A 19,366-nucleotide genomic window follows, 5' to 3' on the forward strand; every position below is an offset into this window, starting at 1 on the left:
AAGGGAGAAACACCCCGAAACAAACAAGAACTGAAAGAAGCTGCGGTAAAAGCCTGGAATAGCATCACAAATGAAGAATGCAACAGTTTGGTGATGTCGATGGGTCTCAGGCTTGAGGCAGTTATTGCAAGCAAGGGTTCTGCCACCAAATATTAAATGTTATTTACTTTTAGATTATTTGTTCCATTACTTTTGCTCACCTAAGAATGCTGTGGTCTAATACAAACAGTGATATGTCCTGAGTTGTTTAACACATCTAGATGTGGACCAGGAAACCAGGAAATGACCAGGAAATGTTAGCTGAAATTCTGAACTCTTGTCTCATACTCATCTTTTGATCTGAAACCCAAATGTCTTCAGTGAACAACAAAAATAAAGGAATTTGCCTTACCATTCCAATACTTTTGGAGGGGACTGTACATGATGCTTGGTCAAGACCCCTCAGCCCTGGGTACCCTTTGGCATCACTTGGACATGTAGGGCTAGTTAGTAAGAATAAATATGCAATATCCGGTAACATTTACAAAAAACAATTGGTTGGATTTAGACACCAAAAGTACTTGGTTAGGTTTAGGAAAAGATCATGGTTTGGGTTAAAATAGCTTAAAGGTTCAGTGTGAGTTTTACAGTAAGTTTTAGTGCATCTAGTGGTGAGGGTTGCAAATTGCAACTGGCGGCTCAGTGCATTCATGTGATCCTTGGACGGTCACGTTTCCCGAGTAGTGAAGTTGTTCCTCCGACTTCAGTGTGTTCATGTGCTCTTAAGTTGGAATGTGGAATCAACATCGATGCTACTATAAAGATGTGTTAGATTAGCATTCTCAGAGCGTATAAACCACACGCAGACATCCAATTACATGTTTGCAAAATATGTATATGCAATACGTGATTTAGCACGAAGTGCAAAGTTCTGTATGCATCTTTATGTCCCATGTACCCTTTATTTCTCTTTCTGCAATAAAGATTTAAGGAGGAACAAAATATTCTGATCATTCCGACACCACAGGAATGCACCAACACTCACAACTTACTCCTCCCTTTCCAAGCATGCAGGAGAAGCTACGGTGGACAACATGCTGTCGACTCTTGGGCTAAATAACACATGTGGTCCTCCAATTGTCCAAAATTCACTTCTCTTCTTACTTCCAATAAACAAGACGACTACTACTAACGTTACTTCTTCTTCTTCGTACATATTCAATGCAGTGACGAAATGCGCTCTGTGGAACAGTTGGTCAGTTTTGGCTACTGTAGAAACATGGCGGCACAACATGGTGACGTCCATGTAAGAGGACCCGCGGTGTATGTAGAATGGCTCATTCTAAGGTAATAAAAACATAACAGTTCGCTATGTAAGGTCTTTATACACCTCTGAAAATACAGTTATGGATCTTGCATTTCTTTCGATAGATCCTCCTAATCCTCCTATTCAAAAATGACGATACAAGGCTTCCCCCACTGCGTTATAAATTGATGGCTTGACTGGTCTTGACCATGTGTCCATATGTTACGAATTGGGAGTGAGAATGTGTTGTTCAAGCAGGAAGATGGTGATAACAAGGCTGGTGGCTGCATCTTCCCAGGGTTTACCTGCAGAGTGATTGTATTCAGAGGACTCTTCTGCAGTCGAAGCCTGAAGTTTGGATGAACAGAGCTCCACACCTCCTCCAGTGACAGGCTCCTCCCCTCTTACATGGTGACACATGAGGAAGAAGATACAGCAAGGGCATCTTCATGAAATATGGACATGGTTGAAATATGCAAACATGTACAGACGGTCACTTCAACTGCATTTTCAGAAGAAATCAATAAGATTTTGACTGAGCCTAATAACAGTGCACCACGAACACTTCTGAACTCTACATGTTGATATTTCACTACTACTTTTCCCAGTCCACTTCATATGGCGGTGTTCTTCGTCTTTACATCATTTGTTATGTCCTATATTGGGACACCATCTTTTGCGTTGTTTCTGCTAACTTAATATCACCTGTTGTAGTCGATATGTGCGTTTCTTAATTCTGTTTTGGTTTTACAAGGGCAGAAATTCTTTCTAGCAGTAATATATGAATATATATGAATAAGTCCCTATTATTGTCATTCTTATCAATATTATTATTTCCAATATTGCTAGAGTCTAGTTGCTCAATGGTTAATAGAGACAAAGAGGTCTAGGTGCAGGCCTAGGCCAAGGTCAGGGAGCTAGTCAGTATCTTGCTCAAGGATACTTCGACATGCAAACTGGAGGAGCTGGGGATCTAACCACCAACCTTCTAAGTGGACAAACGCTCTACCCCTTGAGCCTGAGCCACAGCTGCCCTGATAACATCTGTAAATATTAAATATACTGTACATGTTCACAGGGCACAGTGTGCACGCAGTGACTGTGTCCCAGTGAACTAACCCAGGGTGGAGGCTCTAAAATAGAGCACAGGGGCACTGTAGCTGCAAGAGTACAGGATGTGGTACTCGTACTGAAGCACCTGGCCACTGCCTTCAGACGCCGTACAGAACCCATCATCTTCATCACGGTCATCATCCATGTCATCTTTGATGCAGTCAGCATCAGCTAGGGCAACACGAACAGACTGTGGAGGAGGAGAGACAGTGGTGAATGGAAGAATACATGTTGTCTATGCTATCTGTGACTGCTCCAAACAGGAAGCCCATCAGTTATTACAGTGTCCATCATTAATAATAAAAAAAAAAGGTTCATTTTAAAACAACTGGGAAAAAAAAATTGTACTGACCAATTCCTGACATTCAGTGATATTTAGTAAGGCACAGATGGAAAATAAAGCACATGGTGAAGTTGAACAGTCTTTCACCTGTTCCTTGTCCTGTCCCTGCTGATCAGGCCAGGATTGAGAGGAAGCGTGTGGCTCTGAGTCTGAACTTGATCCTTCCTGGTCCCACAATGGGCTCAAGTCAATGACGACTGACCTGAGAGTGGCCTTCCTCAGGTAGCCCTCCTCTGAACCCTGAACACAGATCAGGAACTACCATTAACCGCATTCATGGGTCCACAGCAGGCTTTTAAGCCATGCTGCTGACATAACAGTACAGACCTTCTCACCTGGACTGCTTCCCAGCTCCAGCCATCTCTCAGCTGCTCAGACTGCTGCAGGAAGAGCTGACAGCAGCAACGGAAGCTCTCCTCATCCAGCACACACAAGCTCATCTCTGCAAGGGAACACGGTGGACAGGAAGAGAAGCGAGTTCAAAGTGTCAGGGTCTGACTGATTACATCTTTTACAATGGAATCAAATATGTTTAACGGAATGTAAAATGATACGCCAGACACAGACAGTCTTTGCCAACACATACAGGTGCTTAATTACACATAAAGTGAAATATATGGTTTTTTGTTGCATACAAAAATCTCTCTCTCAATATTTTTGAATATTAGAGTTACGAATGTACAGAAATGCCGAGCTCGTTATCCGTGACTTTGGTATGAAATGGAAGAAACCTGATGACTGTTGTATTTTAATTTGTATAATTAATGTATTTATCTTTGTAAGGAAACATTTTGTTTCCTTTGTTCCATGACTGAGTTTAAATGTTTGACAAGTTAGTTAGTGATTTTTCTGGGCAGTGTTGCCAATGTTTTTCTGTCCTGTTAATAGAGGTGCCACTGCCGTATTTTTTGTACAATGTTGTGCTATATTTGGGCTGCATTTCTGTTATATTTGTACTAATTTCTGCATCATTGCCCTGTGTATGCAGGAGTAGTAGCTACTGGGTTTCTGTTTTTTCATTCAGACCAGTTTATTTTTCTTTTGTTTGTACATTCGAAGTGTCTTCAGTGGAACAATAACTGTATTTTACTTTAGGCTACTTCCATAACATTACCAGCTCTAAATTTAGGAAGACAATACAAGAAATCCAACAAAATCGCATTTGAAGTTTGTGTGTGTAACTTGTCCCAGCTTTATATAATTTATTGTAAAAGAAAGAAACAAGTGTTTTAATCATCTCGACAGTGACTCCAATTGTTAAACTGTATATTCTTCTAAACTGAAAAGCTTTGACATGGCAAACTTCAGGATGTGTTAAATACAAACTAGCCCATTGCATGACCATGACAAGGACACATGAAACAAATGGAACTTGTTAAAAAAAATGTTTGAATTTACTTTCTTGATTGAAAACTTTTTCCAACATGTTTGTAGTTTCAGCATAAGCCAAGGAATGGTAATGTGACACAATGTCACGGACCTACTATGCTATTGAAAACTGTTTTAACAGGCATATAACTTTGCTCACATTCTCAAAGACTAATGTTTGCATGTAATGCATGACTTAGACAGAGCAGTGAAAACGCCTTTCATCCTATCTATTGTAGAATGTTTCAGCACCGACAGAGAGCGGAGGTCTAATGATCATTAAAAATTAATAATTAGTTTATTTAACTTCTCAGAAAAGAAAGAAATGTATTGAATTACATGCTTATTTCTAGTTATTGTTTCCTGCTAAGTGATGGCTGGTGCCTACTGAGTGAAAGCCAAGATCATTTTCACCGGAGACATTCTATCTAATAAGTACAACATCGGACATTTAACAAAGAGCAAAATGAGAATTAGAGAAGATATAAAAATAAAGTCATGCTATGCGCAAAGAGAGGATTCTGTTAAAATATCAGAAACAATAGATGTACAGTGTCTACATTTGTTCCGCAGACTAAATGGGCTTTAATACGCCATTAATGGAAAGTGAAAGAATTTCTGCCAGTTTGTGAAAGGGTGATAGGCTGCTTTCTGTTGCTGGATTGAGTAACATTAGCAGTAGCCTACAACCAAACCTGACATTCAAAAGGTATTTCCCTCATCATCTAAATTTTTGCATCTGCACAGCTTATTAATGTTATGGCAGAAAATTGTGTCCTCTTACATTTAATCTTTTATGTATGTTCTTTTACTATTATTATTATCATCATTATGTATTGTGTTTTATCCTTAATCTTTCCTCTCCTATACTTCTTATGTCAGTCCATCCACATTTACTAGGGTTTAGGTCAGAGCTGTGAGATTGCTGTCTTGTTGTTCCTCTCCTCTCCTGGAATGTTCATTCAAAGCCGAGAGAGGATCTCTGTTCCCCAAAACATAGAAACCTAGACTGTGTAAATGATGATGCATCCCTTTGCTCGTGGCCAGACGTTAGTGACTGTCTTAGTAGACAGAACTTCTGGTCCAGCTGATTTGTGTTGTAGTACTTCTCTGTTTATTCTCTTTTGTTAAATAAATTCTTCAAAGACAACGGTTTGTTGTAACTCAATTATTTGCTCAGCCCCTCACCAGGAATATAATTTCCACAACAATTAATATCTGGCACGAGCTAAAGCTCTCTTGCCTGACTGGGTGCACACAGCTTGGATGACAGCACATACCATACCATAGCTTTTTAACTGCAGTTCAATTTAAATTCCTTTTGTGCATCTGACTCTTGCTGTAAGTAAACATACATAGCTGCAAAAACAGGCACAGTGCTAAATGTGAAATTATCAGGCATGGTTTATACTATTATTAAAGCCGTTTTGCTACAGTTTTGACTAGATCTTCATTTTCTCTGAGGGATGAAAGAATTTAGAAAGTTTCGTGGCGCTGCCGAGAGCCTCTAGCTGCAGTGGTACTGCAGCCATTCATTTCTATTTTTCTGTATCATCATGAATTATGCCTAAAATCAGGTGGTCTGGCTTCATCCAGCCAAAGGGAATGATCATCGAACGTTGCAGCACACCGGACTAGTAACACAACCTATAGTAGGTCGACCAGAGAAGGAGCACAACGCTGGAGTGGACAGTGAGAGGGACAGGAGGCCGCTGATCACTCTCTTTGGCTGGATAAAGCCAGAAATTCCTTATTTTAAGCATCATCTGTGATACAGAAAAATAGAAATGAATGGCAAAAATAGCATAATGTCAAAAGTTTAGAGACCCCCCAAAATGTCACAAATTATGGTTAGGGGAGCTCCTGTCTTATTAAGAGGAGCCAAGCTCCACCATAGTTAGCACCTTGCTCGTGTCACACACAGAACTTTACAGATAATTAAACATTTATTCAAATATAGTAACACTATAAAATGAAACAACATACATTTATTTATATGCATAGCAAATTATGAATAAAAACTGATAATCTCTGAGATTACCGCTGTGATTACTGTTGGCGCTGCCATTGCCATAGCATTACTCACCCCTAAGTTTATATAAAAGTAAATTAAATAGTCTCTATTCATAGTTATCACCCGAGAAGTGCTTTAAGTAGGTGGTAGCTGGAGCAGGGATTGTGCACTCTCTGCTTTGTGGAGAAAAGCTGCTCCATTAAACACTTATCTTTAGGCCATGAGATACTATCTTGTATCTTGTAGTTGTAAAAAAGTCTCTTTGAGTGAACCCTGACAATCACCCTGTCCCGTCCCGAAAAGACCCATATGCCATTATTAACTCAAAGTCATAGCGCCACCTGCTGGCAACAGGTAATGGCTTGTTTTACGCTGTAATGTACTACTCCTAGCAGGCTGGCCATATCAACTTCAAAACTGTCCCAGAAAACCCTTAACACATTGATGAAGCCATGTTGTAAAACTTGTGATTTTGCAGTTAACGGCGTGGCATCAAGGTTCCATGCTTTGCCATGACAGAGGAAGTTGGTGTAACTTGACTGTACATGATTAAATCTGCACCAAATTATACAATGAAGATTAAAAGTTGAACAAACTGAATTTTCGTGGAACGGCATGTGGAGTGTGGAGTCCAAAATCGATGATTTGCCATGAAACAGGAAGTTGTTGCAACTTCAGTATGCTCACATCTGCACCAAATTTACATGGTTGATAAGCGTCCCACCCTGAACACATTTCATAGTCATAGCACCACCTGAAAGTGGAAGTAACTACTTCTATGCTGTTATGAAGCACTTCTTGCAGGTTCATCTACTTCAAAACTACCTCAGAAAACCCTTAACATTGATGATGTCATGTTCAATTCAATTTTATTTATATAGCGCCAAATCACAACAACAGTTATCTCACAGCGCTTTTCATAAAAGAGCAGGTCTAGACCGTACTCTATGATGCTATTTACAGAAGCCCAACAGTTCCCACCAAGAGCAGCACTAGGCGACAGAAGCAATGAAAAACTTCCTTTTAAGAGGCAGAAACCTCGAGCAGAACCATGGCTCAGGGTGGGCGGCCATCTGCCTCCACCGGTTGGGGTGAAGGGGGGGGGGAGACTACACAATATCTCCATGACTAACTTTGGCATGCATGGAGGACTCATCATTAACATATACAAACTGAAATCGATCTGATAAATAGGACTTAAACCAGCTTAGAGCGGTTCCTTTAATGCCAATGAAATGTTCCAGTCTCTGCAATAGGATCTGATGGTCAATGGTATCAAATGCAGCGCTTGTTGTAAAGTGTGCAAGTTTTTCTTCAACGGCATATACATGGCGGGGCAGCAAAATTCCATGCTACGCCGTAACACAGGAAGCCAACAAAACTTCATAGTACATGCTCAAATCTAGGGAGGGGATCGATACCCGGTTCCAAAATTTCTTAAAACCCGAAAATCAAGAAAGTCTGAGCTTATCGATACTGCTATCCAGACCAGTGGGTCCTATAATGTAACATTATGTCTTGAGCGTCAAATCTGATTTAACCTGAAACACGCCAGACTGGAAGAAAACTTATTTATTGATGGCACTGAAACGCGGTATTAAACGGGCCCGGGACTGTTTATCATCAGGCTGTAGACTCTGCTAGTGATGTGCGGATCGATCCTAAAGTATCTATTTCTGATACCAACGTTTCCTGCTCTAGGATCGATACTCATATAAAAGGATCGATATCTAAACTCAGTCATTTGGAGTGAGTGTGTGTTTTATCATAAGTATCTTACGGTACCCAGGATGGTCTAATTATACTCTGTTCATAGGAACTACTTTTCCTTCCGCCTGTCATGCTTACGCTACGGCTCTGTGACGGAGCTTCTTTGAAGTGAGCCGCTGCAGCCCTTTATATTTTCCACGATTGAATAGTGACTCTGGCCGACTGTAAAAACAGTCACGTCTGGTTGGATTTTAGCTGTGAAGGTAATAATGACGCTGTGTGTGATGTGTGTGCAAAGACAGTGAAATACTTTGGCAACACCGCAAACATCGCTAAACATCTGAGATTAAGTCTGTCACAATAAAAGGATGATGTTATGAAGCGGAAGTTCTGAGCAGGAGATTTTTATTATAAATAAAGAATATGAGATGGTGAAGTTACGTTAGCTCCAAACTCGAGTTGGCAACAGCTATGCTCATTACTGTAAGTGCAATAAAACCTTTGCGTTATCAATACACCTGTCTGTAAGGTAAACATGTAGAAAGGGGTCATTTTATCATCTCTGTCCTCAGTCTGTCGTCCTGTATGTTATATAAAAGCACAGCAACGTTAGCTTGGCGGGTAGCCAAATGTTGAAAACAAGCTAAATAGAAAGCTGTCTGTCTGGAGCATAGACTGGTCTGTAGTCTTAACATTTGGCACATTGTTGTACACTCAGCTGCTGGCAGAGACAAACCAGCCGCTCCTCCTTCCATCAGGTAATGTTACCTAAAAGGCAGTTAACAGCAGCAAAGAGGAGGAGGGACTGATACAGGCTGATGTCTGAGTTTTTATTCTTTCTAAACGTCCCTCACTATTGTAATGTCAGATACTGAGTTTATATATAGTGATTTGGCTGCTGTAGAAACAACATTTCGCTGTATTTAAAATATTAAAGTCTGGTAGGCCTGATACCATGCAGCCCTACCTCATGTCCGTTGGGTCTGGCCTTACCAAATAACCGTCACCAAATAACAGTAAAGTATTGATAGTGGTATCGATAAAGAATCGGATCATTAAGCAGTCTCAATAAGGGTCTCAATTTTGATTTGATAGCCTTTATAATATCAATAAAAATTAACGATCCCCATCCCTACTTAAATCTACACAAAACTTTACATACTTGACAACAGTCCCGACTTAAACACATCCACATGCCAATATGCAGTTATAGTCGCAGCGGCACCTACTGGCAACATGAAGTAAGCTCTGTCTGAAACCCATCAGGCAAATTAAAATTGAATTTACACACACTTGACGTACTGGGAAATAACATAGTTACCGGGTGCTTTCTAGCGCCACATAGGGGACACATGAAGTGACGTGCAAGTCTGTGCAGTGTCCGAAGTGCGTGACAATTCAGAACCCCATCGGCAGAGCAGCACCATCTGCGGCACAGCACACAAGCAGCACACCCCAATGCGCTTCAAGTGTGAGGGCTTTAATTAGGTCCCAAGCATTTAACATGCACACATATGCAAGACGGGATGACCCAGGTACTAATTTGGATTCCCCGGTTTGAAAAGAGTGTAAACCAAATGCATTCAACTTGTGTGTTTAAACATTTACTCATTTGATGCTTTTATCCAAAGCGACTTACATTTGAGGAACAACATACAAGCATCAACAGAGCATCAAATACAGATCTACAACTGACAATATATACTAGTAAGAGCAGCAATAAATACTAGTAAGAGCTCATAGTTAATATCACATCAATGGGGTAGATACCTAGGAAAGGAAATAAGAGTTAACAATAAGTTCAATCAATACAAGATAATTGTAGGGGATAAAAAAAGAAGAGCACAGGAAGTGCATGTTAGAGGTTAGGAGTTAGAGGTGTTATCAGAGGAAGTGTTCTCGGAAGAGATGAGTTTTCAAGAGCTTCTTGAAGTTAGAGAAGGAACGTAAGTTTGTATTATGGAGTTTGGGTAGATGGTGCAGACCCAATAGTCACTCTGTATGCAAGCACTAGTGACTTGAATCTGATTCTGCAGGCCACGGGGAGCCAGTGGAGGTCACTGAGTAATGGAGTGACATGAGTCCTTTTGGGCTGATCAAAAACCAGACGTGCTGCTGCGTTCTGAACCATTTGTAGGAGTTTCACCGCACAAGCTGGCGAGAGATAACCATGGCCTGTACCAGAAGCGGGGTGGTGTCCTGAGTGAGGTAGGGCCTGATTTTCCTTATGTTGTAAAGAGATAAGCAGCACGACCGAGAGACAGCAGCAACATGGTCTGAAAAGGACAGCTGGTCATCAATCATGACACCCAAGTTTCTCACCACCCTGGTTGGAGTGATGGTTGTTGTGATGGAATTTTTAGTTTGATGTTATGGTGGATAGATTGCTTGGCTGGAATGACCAAGAGTTCAGTCTTAGAGAGGTTTAGTTGAAGGTGGCAAGCCTTCATCCATGCAGATATGTCCGAGAGACAGTGTGATCCGCGCCGAGACGGTGGGATCACCTGGCGAGAAGGATAGGTAGAGTTGCGGATCGTCTGCGTAGCAGTGGTAAGAGAAGCCGTGCAAGCGAACACAAACACTCCACTCACATAACAAGGCTGCCGATGAGTTGTTTTATGTGTTTTAAGCGTAAGGTAAACAAAGATTTACAAATAGTAGGGCCAAACGATTAATTGCATTTGCAATAATATTGCAATATGATAAAATTAGATTTTCTAATTGCAAAGGCTGGATTACACTCTGGTCACATGACACGCGAGAGTAAAGCAGTCTGCAAAGGAAGTATCAACTTTGCACGCTATGCTGTACCTTGACTTGTTATACAATGGCCACAAGCTTGACAGAACCCGACAATGCAGAAACTTAAGTGTTAAACAAGGAATATAATTAGCACCTGCCACCCGCGGATAAATTGTTGGTGGTGGCGTGGCAGGTGAAAATGTCGGACCATCCACCACTTTGGCAGACAAATGAAAATGAAATGCAGTAACCCTACAACTCCGATGTTGCTGGAGAATCACTAAGCTCTTCTATCACACGCGAGAGGCGTGACTTGGTTTTAGTTTTGTTGGCCAACTTTTGTATTGAACCTCAATCTGAGTATTTTCTGACATGCTGGGATCCAGAAAAAGGAGATTTGAACAGAGATAAGGACGCATTAATTGGTGGTTGAACTGTGGGTTTTGTATTTTTATTTTGAGCGCTTACTGTAAAACACACTGCGGTGAACTTTATTTTTCCTGTCGTCTGTAGGTAGGCCTACCTGATGATAGATTATTTAACGCCATGACTTGACTCTCAAATTATCTTTCTCTAAAATTATTATAATTTGATATATCTTCTCCACCACTGCTCATAATAATTCCGCGATAATAAAAAAAAAACGCATATTAAATCGCATTATTGATAAAACAAATAAAAAAAAAAAAAAATCACAAATGATTATTTTCCAAGATCATTCAGCCCGAATAAATAGTGTTATATTCTTCCATTCTGTGTTTTTTCAAGCAATGAATCACATCCACATGCAATACAATAAGGTAACGAACATCTGGTAACAAGTTATGAAAGTACGCTAGGGCTGTAACGTCCCAGTCGATTAATTGGTCGGTACGTTCTGGTTCGACCAAAATTCTGATTGGTCGATTTTTTGCCGCATTCATTTCATCAGTTTTGCCGCGCTTCATCAGGTGGAAACCACTAATTGCTAATGGGAGTGTTCAGAGCACCCCTGTTTCACAGGTAATAGTCTGTCTTAAGAACACCCCCCTTGTTTTTACTTTTTTGGATTAGCCCAACCCACCGGAGGAGAAGAGAGACAGATAAGTAGGCTATAGACGGTTTGATGCTAAATAGGCCTATTATTTATCTATAATTAACTGTGAGAGTGTTTAATAGTCCGTCTTCTAACATGTCAACAACAAAGACATCGACAGTGTGGAAGCACTTTGTTAAAATTGACAACGGGAAAAAGGTTCAATGCAAAATTAGGCTATATGAACATATCAAAATTTGAATTATTTCAATGTTTTAGTGTAATAATCATTTTATAAATGCAGGCGCATCCATCCATAATGACGGCATCCCCCAGACACACCCAGAGCACGCTGGATTTTAAGCCTCCTTTATCATCCAAACGGAAAAATAATATAACGGAAGGAATTGTTAACTTTATTGCTCAGGATATGAGGCCCATTGCTGTTGTGGAGGGCCAAGGTTTTAAGAACTTGTTAAAAGCTTTGGAACCTGGATATACCGTGCCAGCACGCCACACAATCACGCATGCACTAACCGCAAAATATGAGGGACTCAAAGAGAAAGTATCAGAGTTAATACAACACAGCGAGGCACTGAGCTTGACCACAGATATGTGGACATCTCTTAGAATGGAGTCCTATATGACAGTGACTGCCCATTTCATTGATGGAGACTGGAAAGCACAGAGTCTTGTGCTTGAGACAAAACAAATAGAAGAGGCGCACACGGGAATAAACATTGCTGCGCTACTATCTGAAGTTGCTGATACCTTTGGAATTCAAGAAGCAAAGAGAGTTTCTGTTGTATGTGACAACGCGGCTAATACGGCACTCAGGAATCACATAAATGGCCAGAGATGCAGGGCGTCAGGTGTGCCGGGCACACTTTGCAGCTCTGTATTAACGCTGCACTCAAACAAGATCCAATTTGTCGTGCCATGGCTGCATCACGTCATCTGGTGGGACATTTCAAAAAGGGGCACAAAGCAAAAACTGAGCTAAAACAGAAGCAGGAGCAGCAAAATGTCCCTCAGCATGAATTAATTCAGGATGTGTCCACACGTTGGAACTCAACATTTTCAATGTTGGAGCGACTGCTGGAGCAACGCTGGCCCATTACCGCAGTGCTGTCTGACCCAAACTTTACAAAGAAAAGCGACAGCAGTACATTGGACCTTACCACAGCACACTGGAATGCGATAGAGGACATTAAAAATGTGCTGAAACCGATGACAACCCTGACCGAGCTGCTGTCTGAAGAGGAGAACGCGTCCCTGTCTGCAACAGTACCCATGCTAGCAAACTTGAAGAAACGTCACCTGGCCATCGCGGATGATGACAGCCCCATTACCAAAAAAATGAAAAGCAAGCTGGTCGAAGAAATTGACTGTAGATGGGAGTTTAAAAACCGAATGATGATGACTAACAGTGTATACATTACAGCTGCAGTAGTAGACCCTCGTTTTAAGCAGCTGTCTTTTCTGGATGATGCCAAACGAGACGAGGCCTATATAGTAGTTGCACAGCTGGCAGAACGACTGGGTGAACTCAGTACAGTCACGGGCAAAGGTGAACCTGGAAGTGAGGAAGAGCAACATGTGTCAAAAAAGCAGAAAAACGACAAAGAGAAGGAGATTGCTATGCTGTTGTGCGAAGACGAAGACGATCTGCTTTCTAGAGAATCAGGTGGGAGAAGCACAGTGACAGAAGAAATGAAAAACTATCTTCAAGACAGAACCAAAATCGACTCCGGACCATTGGGGTGGTGGAAAAAAAACCAAGACAGATACCCGAGCCTGGCCCGAGTTGCAAAGCGACTGCTCTGTATCCCTGCAACATCCACGCCATCTGAACGCATTTTCTCCAAGGCAGGATTTATTGTCAATAAAGCAAGAAGCTGTCTCCTTCCAAAGAACGTGGATATGCTTGTGTTTCTCGCACACAACACAAAAAAGTGTGGAGTGGACATTGACTGTACTCTCTGTGAGTAGCCATTTGCTCGTTTTGGACATTAATCAAAATTTATAATTTTGCACATTTATTTATTGGATTTGGGCACCTTTTATTTTTTGTAGCCTAACGCGCAATTGCGCTGTGCCCACTTTTTTTTTGAGCCTATGCTTTATTTTTCAGTTATGCACTTTATTTCGTTTTGGACATTAATAACATTTTATAATTTTGCACATTTATTTGACATACTTGTGGATTTGGGCATTTGATTCATTAATTTTTGTATTTCTTCTTCTGAGTGCACTTACCTTGTTGTTGCCCTTTATTCTGTTTCGTTTAAAATTTGGCTAATAGTAGCCTAATACTTTTATGGTTCCCTTTTATCATTGTGCAAAGTGGACATTTATTATTTCTAGTATTATTTATTGGATTATTTGGGCACTTTATTATTTTTTTTATTTTTTAATTTGGAGCCTAATGCGAAATTGCGCTGTGCCCACTGTGTGTGTTAGTTTTGAGCCTAAGATGCTTTATTTTTCAGTCATGCACTTTATTTCGTTTCTGCTCTTGATCTGGTTTGTTTAATAAATATTCTTTGTTTATTAAAGTGGATGTGCCTTTTGTGTTTATTAAGAGCAAAAACTTTAAATTAATAGTCTATTCGTGTCTGCCGCCGCTCAGCTGAGCGCGCAGCTGCGCTCTGCTGAAATGATCATAGTGTCTAATAAACTTATTATAACATATGACAAAAATAATTGTCTAAATGATGTTGCATATTCCTCAACAATTCTTGTGATGATATCACTAGTTGACAAGCAACATAGTACTATTTTCGTAAATCGTAGGCTATGATATTGCGCAGGTGCACGTGATGCATTGCTGTCAGAGCCGACAGACTCATTTAGTGTAAAATAATTAGATAAAAAACGATTTAATAAACTGCAAATAGCCTACTATATTTTTAATGTTTATTTACAATTCATTTAGGCGGACAACAAGGCTACCAAGTACTGCGCACAGTGCACAGCTGACTAATTTAAAAAAATAATAATTACGTAATTTTTAGTCGATTTTTAGTCGAAAATTTCAGGACTTGAGTCGACCAAGATTTTCTTTGGTTGATTACAGCCCTAGTATCAACCCCACCTGTCGAACAGTGACCCCATATTCTGTTTTTGCTTTTGTTTTCTTCCTTTTCCGATTACCAGTTTGTGGTCACTGAGACGGTAGTTTGTCAGGATCTGTCTCTGCTTTCTATCTCTGTTCTCTGAAGCATAATTTCAGTTGTGTTGAGACTCAGCAGTTCTGAGGTACTGTGCTCACCAAATTTCAAACCGTGAGAAATTTCATTCAGCCGTTCAAAATTTGCCTGAGTGGCTTTTTAAAACATAGAGGATCATATTTTTGGGGTTCCCCCAAGCATTCCTCCTCCTTGTATTTTCCATGTTCCTTGCCTGTGTATTTTGTTCAGTCTGCTGCCCTCCCACCTTCTCTGAACGTCTTTCTTTGGCTAAAAGCAAGCTGATCCCAGGCATTTCTCGCCAACCTCACCACAGAAGCAGAGAGAAGAGTCTATACTGAGAGATGTGACTCAGGCTTTTAGGTTTGGGCTAATTATGATTCTTCTAAGTTATTGGAGAAAATAATTGGTAATATAATTTGTCTTGTGCCTCACAGAAACAAGAGTTAAACAGTTGTGAACAGTGGATTCCTTATCAGCCAGATATTGAGATGGCAGAGACACAACTCTTTCTCTTTCATAATTATAAAGTAGATTCTGTGGTTACGGCAGTAAATATAAAAAAGGTTTGGATCTTCGTATGCAGACTTTACCAGCAGGTACTAGTATTTGGCCTCACTTAAGAAGAAAGGGAGGAACAAGGGAGTGGTAGCTGTGTTTTTAATTTCTTCAAGCAGCTCTTAGCCAGTTTCTTGTGTCCTACCGCCTCTCTGTAGAGTCCCTGTGGTGGATTGAAGGGGTCTGGATCAGGATCACCTCAGGACAGGGTGAGGTGGGGAGGAGCATTTGGCCTGAATTTAGACAAAGAAAGAGTTTGGGCAAAGACAGGAGAGTGACATTTAACATGACATGATTTTTCATAATGAAAGTGAACCCCTTTCAAACATGCAGTTTACTTGGTCCGTGCAAATTCTGAGTACAAAACTAAGCCTACTCAGGACATACAGCCACGCTTACACCCTCTTCCAAAGGGCAATTATCGATGTGGCGATTGCGCACAATGCAATAATACAACAAAATGCACCATTTTACCTACCCCCACACTGGCAAAACATTGCCCATTAACAGTGTCATTACTTGCACATCCACACACATGATCTATATGATACGTTGTCCCTGTGGTTTTGCTTATGTTGGGGAAACCACTGGAAAACTCAAACAATGGATCAGCTAACACAAAAGTACTATACGCAGAAATGATTGGGTTTACCCCATAGCCGCACACTTCAGTGATGTTCACCATGATATTGCTTCACTACGCTTCTGTAGCATTGAAAAAGTCACCCTACCACCTAGGGGCGGTGACCACGATAAGTTACTTAAACAGTGCGAAGCTTACTGGATTTATACTCTGCAAACATTAGCTCCAATGGGACTTAATAAAGAATTCCTACTTAACAGTTTTTTGTGATTCGCAATACTTTTACCCATTTAGTGTCTATATAGGCTATTTTTGTTACTTCAGATTCTTCTGAGGGTTCCCCTGTCCTGGATATATATGAATATGCACACACATTATCACGACCATTAAACATTGTGTCCTGTTAATTGTGTCCATTTATATATATGTGCACTGCTAAGTTATTTGTTGCACATACATAATAAAGATTTTGACATTTATGGTGATGTGAAGATTTTAACATTTATGGTGATGTTTTTTTAACATTTATGGTGATGTTTTTTCCTCTTGTTCTAGAATTTTTTTTATAAATTTCTTTGTTAGATTACAATTACATTATTGAAGTATGAGATTGTTGTTTTTTGGACCTATTGTTTTTTGGGTCATATGTCGTATGTAAGTTTTTCTCTATTTATCTAGCGTTATGATTATTTGCTTAAGTTATTTGTCTATTGATGTATAAGGCACCAGTAAGCTTTGCGAGTATGTCTATTTATGAGTACATTTTATGATATTGTTTTGATGTACATTCAGTATACAGAAATATACATTCATCTCATGGAAATATGAATGAATGTTTTGTAATGGCTGACTTATTTTATGAGGAGGAACTAGGTGATTGATTGGTGTAGACAAATAAGTCACCACCTACAAAAGATGGTTTCTCACTATGTAACACCATTTGCATGATGAAGGTCTAGTACCGAAACGTGTCAATATATATTTTTTGCAAGTTAGACGGTGTGCGGGAGTTTTTCTTTGCTACCTTTGACTCTCCTGTCCCCCTCCAATGCACTTGTCTCTCGTTATAGAGGTGCGAAATTATATACTGTTCTAAACATGCAGTCTATCCCTGAAATGTCAGAGGTCATGTGTGAATGGAAACAGGGATATTCAGGAAATTCTGAACCTCCAGTTTCCCACCTCAAGACCTAGTGACGTACAGGAAAAAGGCCTGTGTTGTGAATGAAAGCAGTAACATTGCAGGGTCAAGCACGTAACGAAAGACGCTGTCACATGGAGCGAGCAACTTTTTACGGTTTGCCTTCCTTGCCAGTGCGGATTTAAAAGACGAGCAGTACAAGTTATTTTGTCTGTAACGAAGCACCGTTTTTCAAGAATGTTTGGAAAAAGTATAGATTCAGAAATAAGAACGCAGTCTTCCAGTTCCACCGTTGCTGTGTGCTGTGGATAGGCGATCTTCTCAATTTTCATATCGTCTGATCATGGCTACTTTCAGGGGTGGAAATGAACTTTTTGGCTCACCTGCCAATGAGACTGGTAGATGAAAAAATCCACCGGCCAAACATATTTTTTACCGGCCAAAATAAAATAATACCGTGCCTTTTTATGTCACGTAACATTTGTTTCAGTATTTTAACGGAGATAATAAGGTGTTCTGTCGAATACAAACTTAAAGACGACACCAGATTGAAATTTGAAGCATTAAACTTTCATATAAAGTTTATCACTACAATAGGCCTAATATTAATTGTAGGTTGTTTTCATCTATTAAATCTTTGTGCGAGAAACGGTATACGTTGGTCAGTAATTTATTAATGCTAAATACTAACAATCATCTCAACCATTCAGGCACAAAAATGACTGTAGGTTGTAGTTTTTACTCGCACATAGTAAATCATTTTTCTGGTTCGCACGTATCTCTTTTACTAGCCAATGCATGTGAAATACCCTGTTTAGCAATGCATCATCCGTCCTGAACCCATCGCGCTGCTTTTCTTCTTGTTTTATTTGCCAGTGCTGTGAGCTGTTCTACATGCTGCCACTGGCTTTAATGGAGGGGAACGTAGCAAACAGCGGGTATAAATAAACGGGAGATTTACGGGGAGATATTTTAATGGGGGGATACCGGGAGAGAACGCTAAAATAAAAGAAGCCTGGGGGAAACGGAAGGGTTGACAGGTATGCACGTTATGGTGGTAACTAGCTAGCTAAATGCTAAAAACACTCCAGGTACTCCAAGCACGACTAAAGCGGGTCCCGACCCCAACTTCAATCCCCTAACGCCCACCCCCTTACATATGTACGCCAATCAGACACAAGTGCCCCTAATCCGTGTGTTACACAATTTTAGATCCCTTGGTACAGTGGGGACAAATTTAATTGCAACACACGGCAAAAACCAACGCTGTTAGGTACCGTCAAATAGCTATTATATGGCAATATTGTACCGAATAGTTTACCCGCCAATGTAGCTGGTAGCCTTCCAACATTTGGCCGCCAAACGCAAAGTCTATCTGCATTTGGCACTTGGCGGGTGTTAATTCCCACCCCTGGCTACTTGAGATAACCAAATGCCGATCTGATCGCCAGGGGGCGGTGTTACGTTGCAGCAAGTCAGTGAGATGCCAGAATGGAAGAAACAGACTAATTAGCTTTAAGAGAAACCACCAGAAACATCTGTAAATGCACAGTACAGTGTTTCCCACAGATGTACAGTAACTGTGGCACCATGTGGAGGAGGGAGGGGGCTGCATGTACAGCGTGTTAACCTTGACAACCCAGCTGTATTCTAACATTAACATATCCTTATTAGCTAGGCTCCTTACACATGCTTGCTTATAATTTATTTGAAGGTGGGACAAAATAGGTGTAGTGTGGTGCAGATTCTAGATACTGTTTTGTCATCGTAGTTCTTATAGTGAGTTAAAATCCCCTTAATATCGCCACATGAAAAACCAATCGCTGATCATCCCTTCATTCGTCAATAAGCGATCCAATTGCCAATCGGAACAAGCCTACTGTGTACATTTACATCCAAACTTCCCACATCTTCTTTGGTTGAGACTGAAAATAAGTCATGCATGTGAAAGGGTATCCCTCTAATTTACTGGGAACTATGTGTGAAAAAGTCTGTATTTCCTGACACATCGCTACAAAGACTCCCCATACCTACTAGAGTCTAAACCCTTTATGTCAGCTGTTCTTTATCATTTTAATGCTTTCTGGTAGTTCTGCTTTTTACCAGTTTGTATTCTCTTTGGCTGAAAGTTAGCATTATTTCACAGAAAGAGGACAGATGATTTTGACCCTCAATTTTTACAGTATAATGGTCGATAATAGATAGACAATAGATGTTTGTTGAACATTTGGCCCCTAAAAATCCCTGTAATTACTCCCCACATGTTGTTAAGCCCTCCAGTTAAAGAAACAATAATCTAACTT

At 40.4% G+C, this 19,366-nt stretch overlaps 1 protein-coding gene across 1 annotated transcript in view; it reads right to left on the bottom strand.

Annotated features, from left to right (window-relative positions):
- The window catches only part of atg10 (ATG10 autophagy related 10 homolog (S. cerevisiae)), a 9,109-nt gene extending 5,922 nt beyond the window's left edge, over positions 1 to 3,187 (bottom strand). Inside the window, exons 1-4 of the mRNA XM_046052377.1 lie at positions 3,077 to 3,187; positions 2,829 to 2,981; positions 2,405 to 2,588; positions 1,591 to 1,688 (exon numbers count right to left, since the gene is read on the bottom strand). Of these exons, the coding sequence (XP_045908333.1) occupies positions 1,591 to 1,688; positions 2,405 to 2,588; positions 2,829 to 2,981; positions 3,077 to 3,181 (540 nt within the window). The 5' untranslated portion in view covers positions 3,182 to 3,187. The remainder of the gene's footprint in view (positions 1 to 1,590; positions 1,689 to 2,404; positions 2,589 to 2,828; positions 2,982 to 3,076) is intronic.
- Positions 3,188 to 19,366: the final 16,179 nt, after the last annotated feature.

This window comes from Micropterus dolomieu, linkage group LG06 (assembly GCF_021292245.1).
Source record: "Micropterus dolomieu isolate WLL.071019.BEF.003 ecotype Adirondacks linkage group LG06, ASM2129224v1, whole genome shotgun sequence".
NCBI classification, from domain to species: Eukaryota; Metazoa; Chordata; class Actinopteri; order Centrarchiformes; family Centrarchidae; genus Micropterus; species Micropterus dolomieu.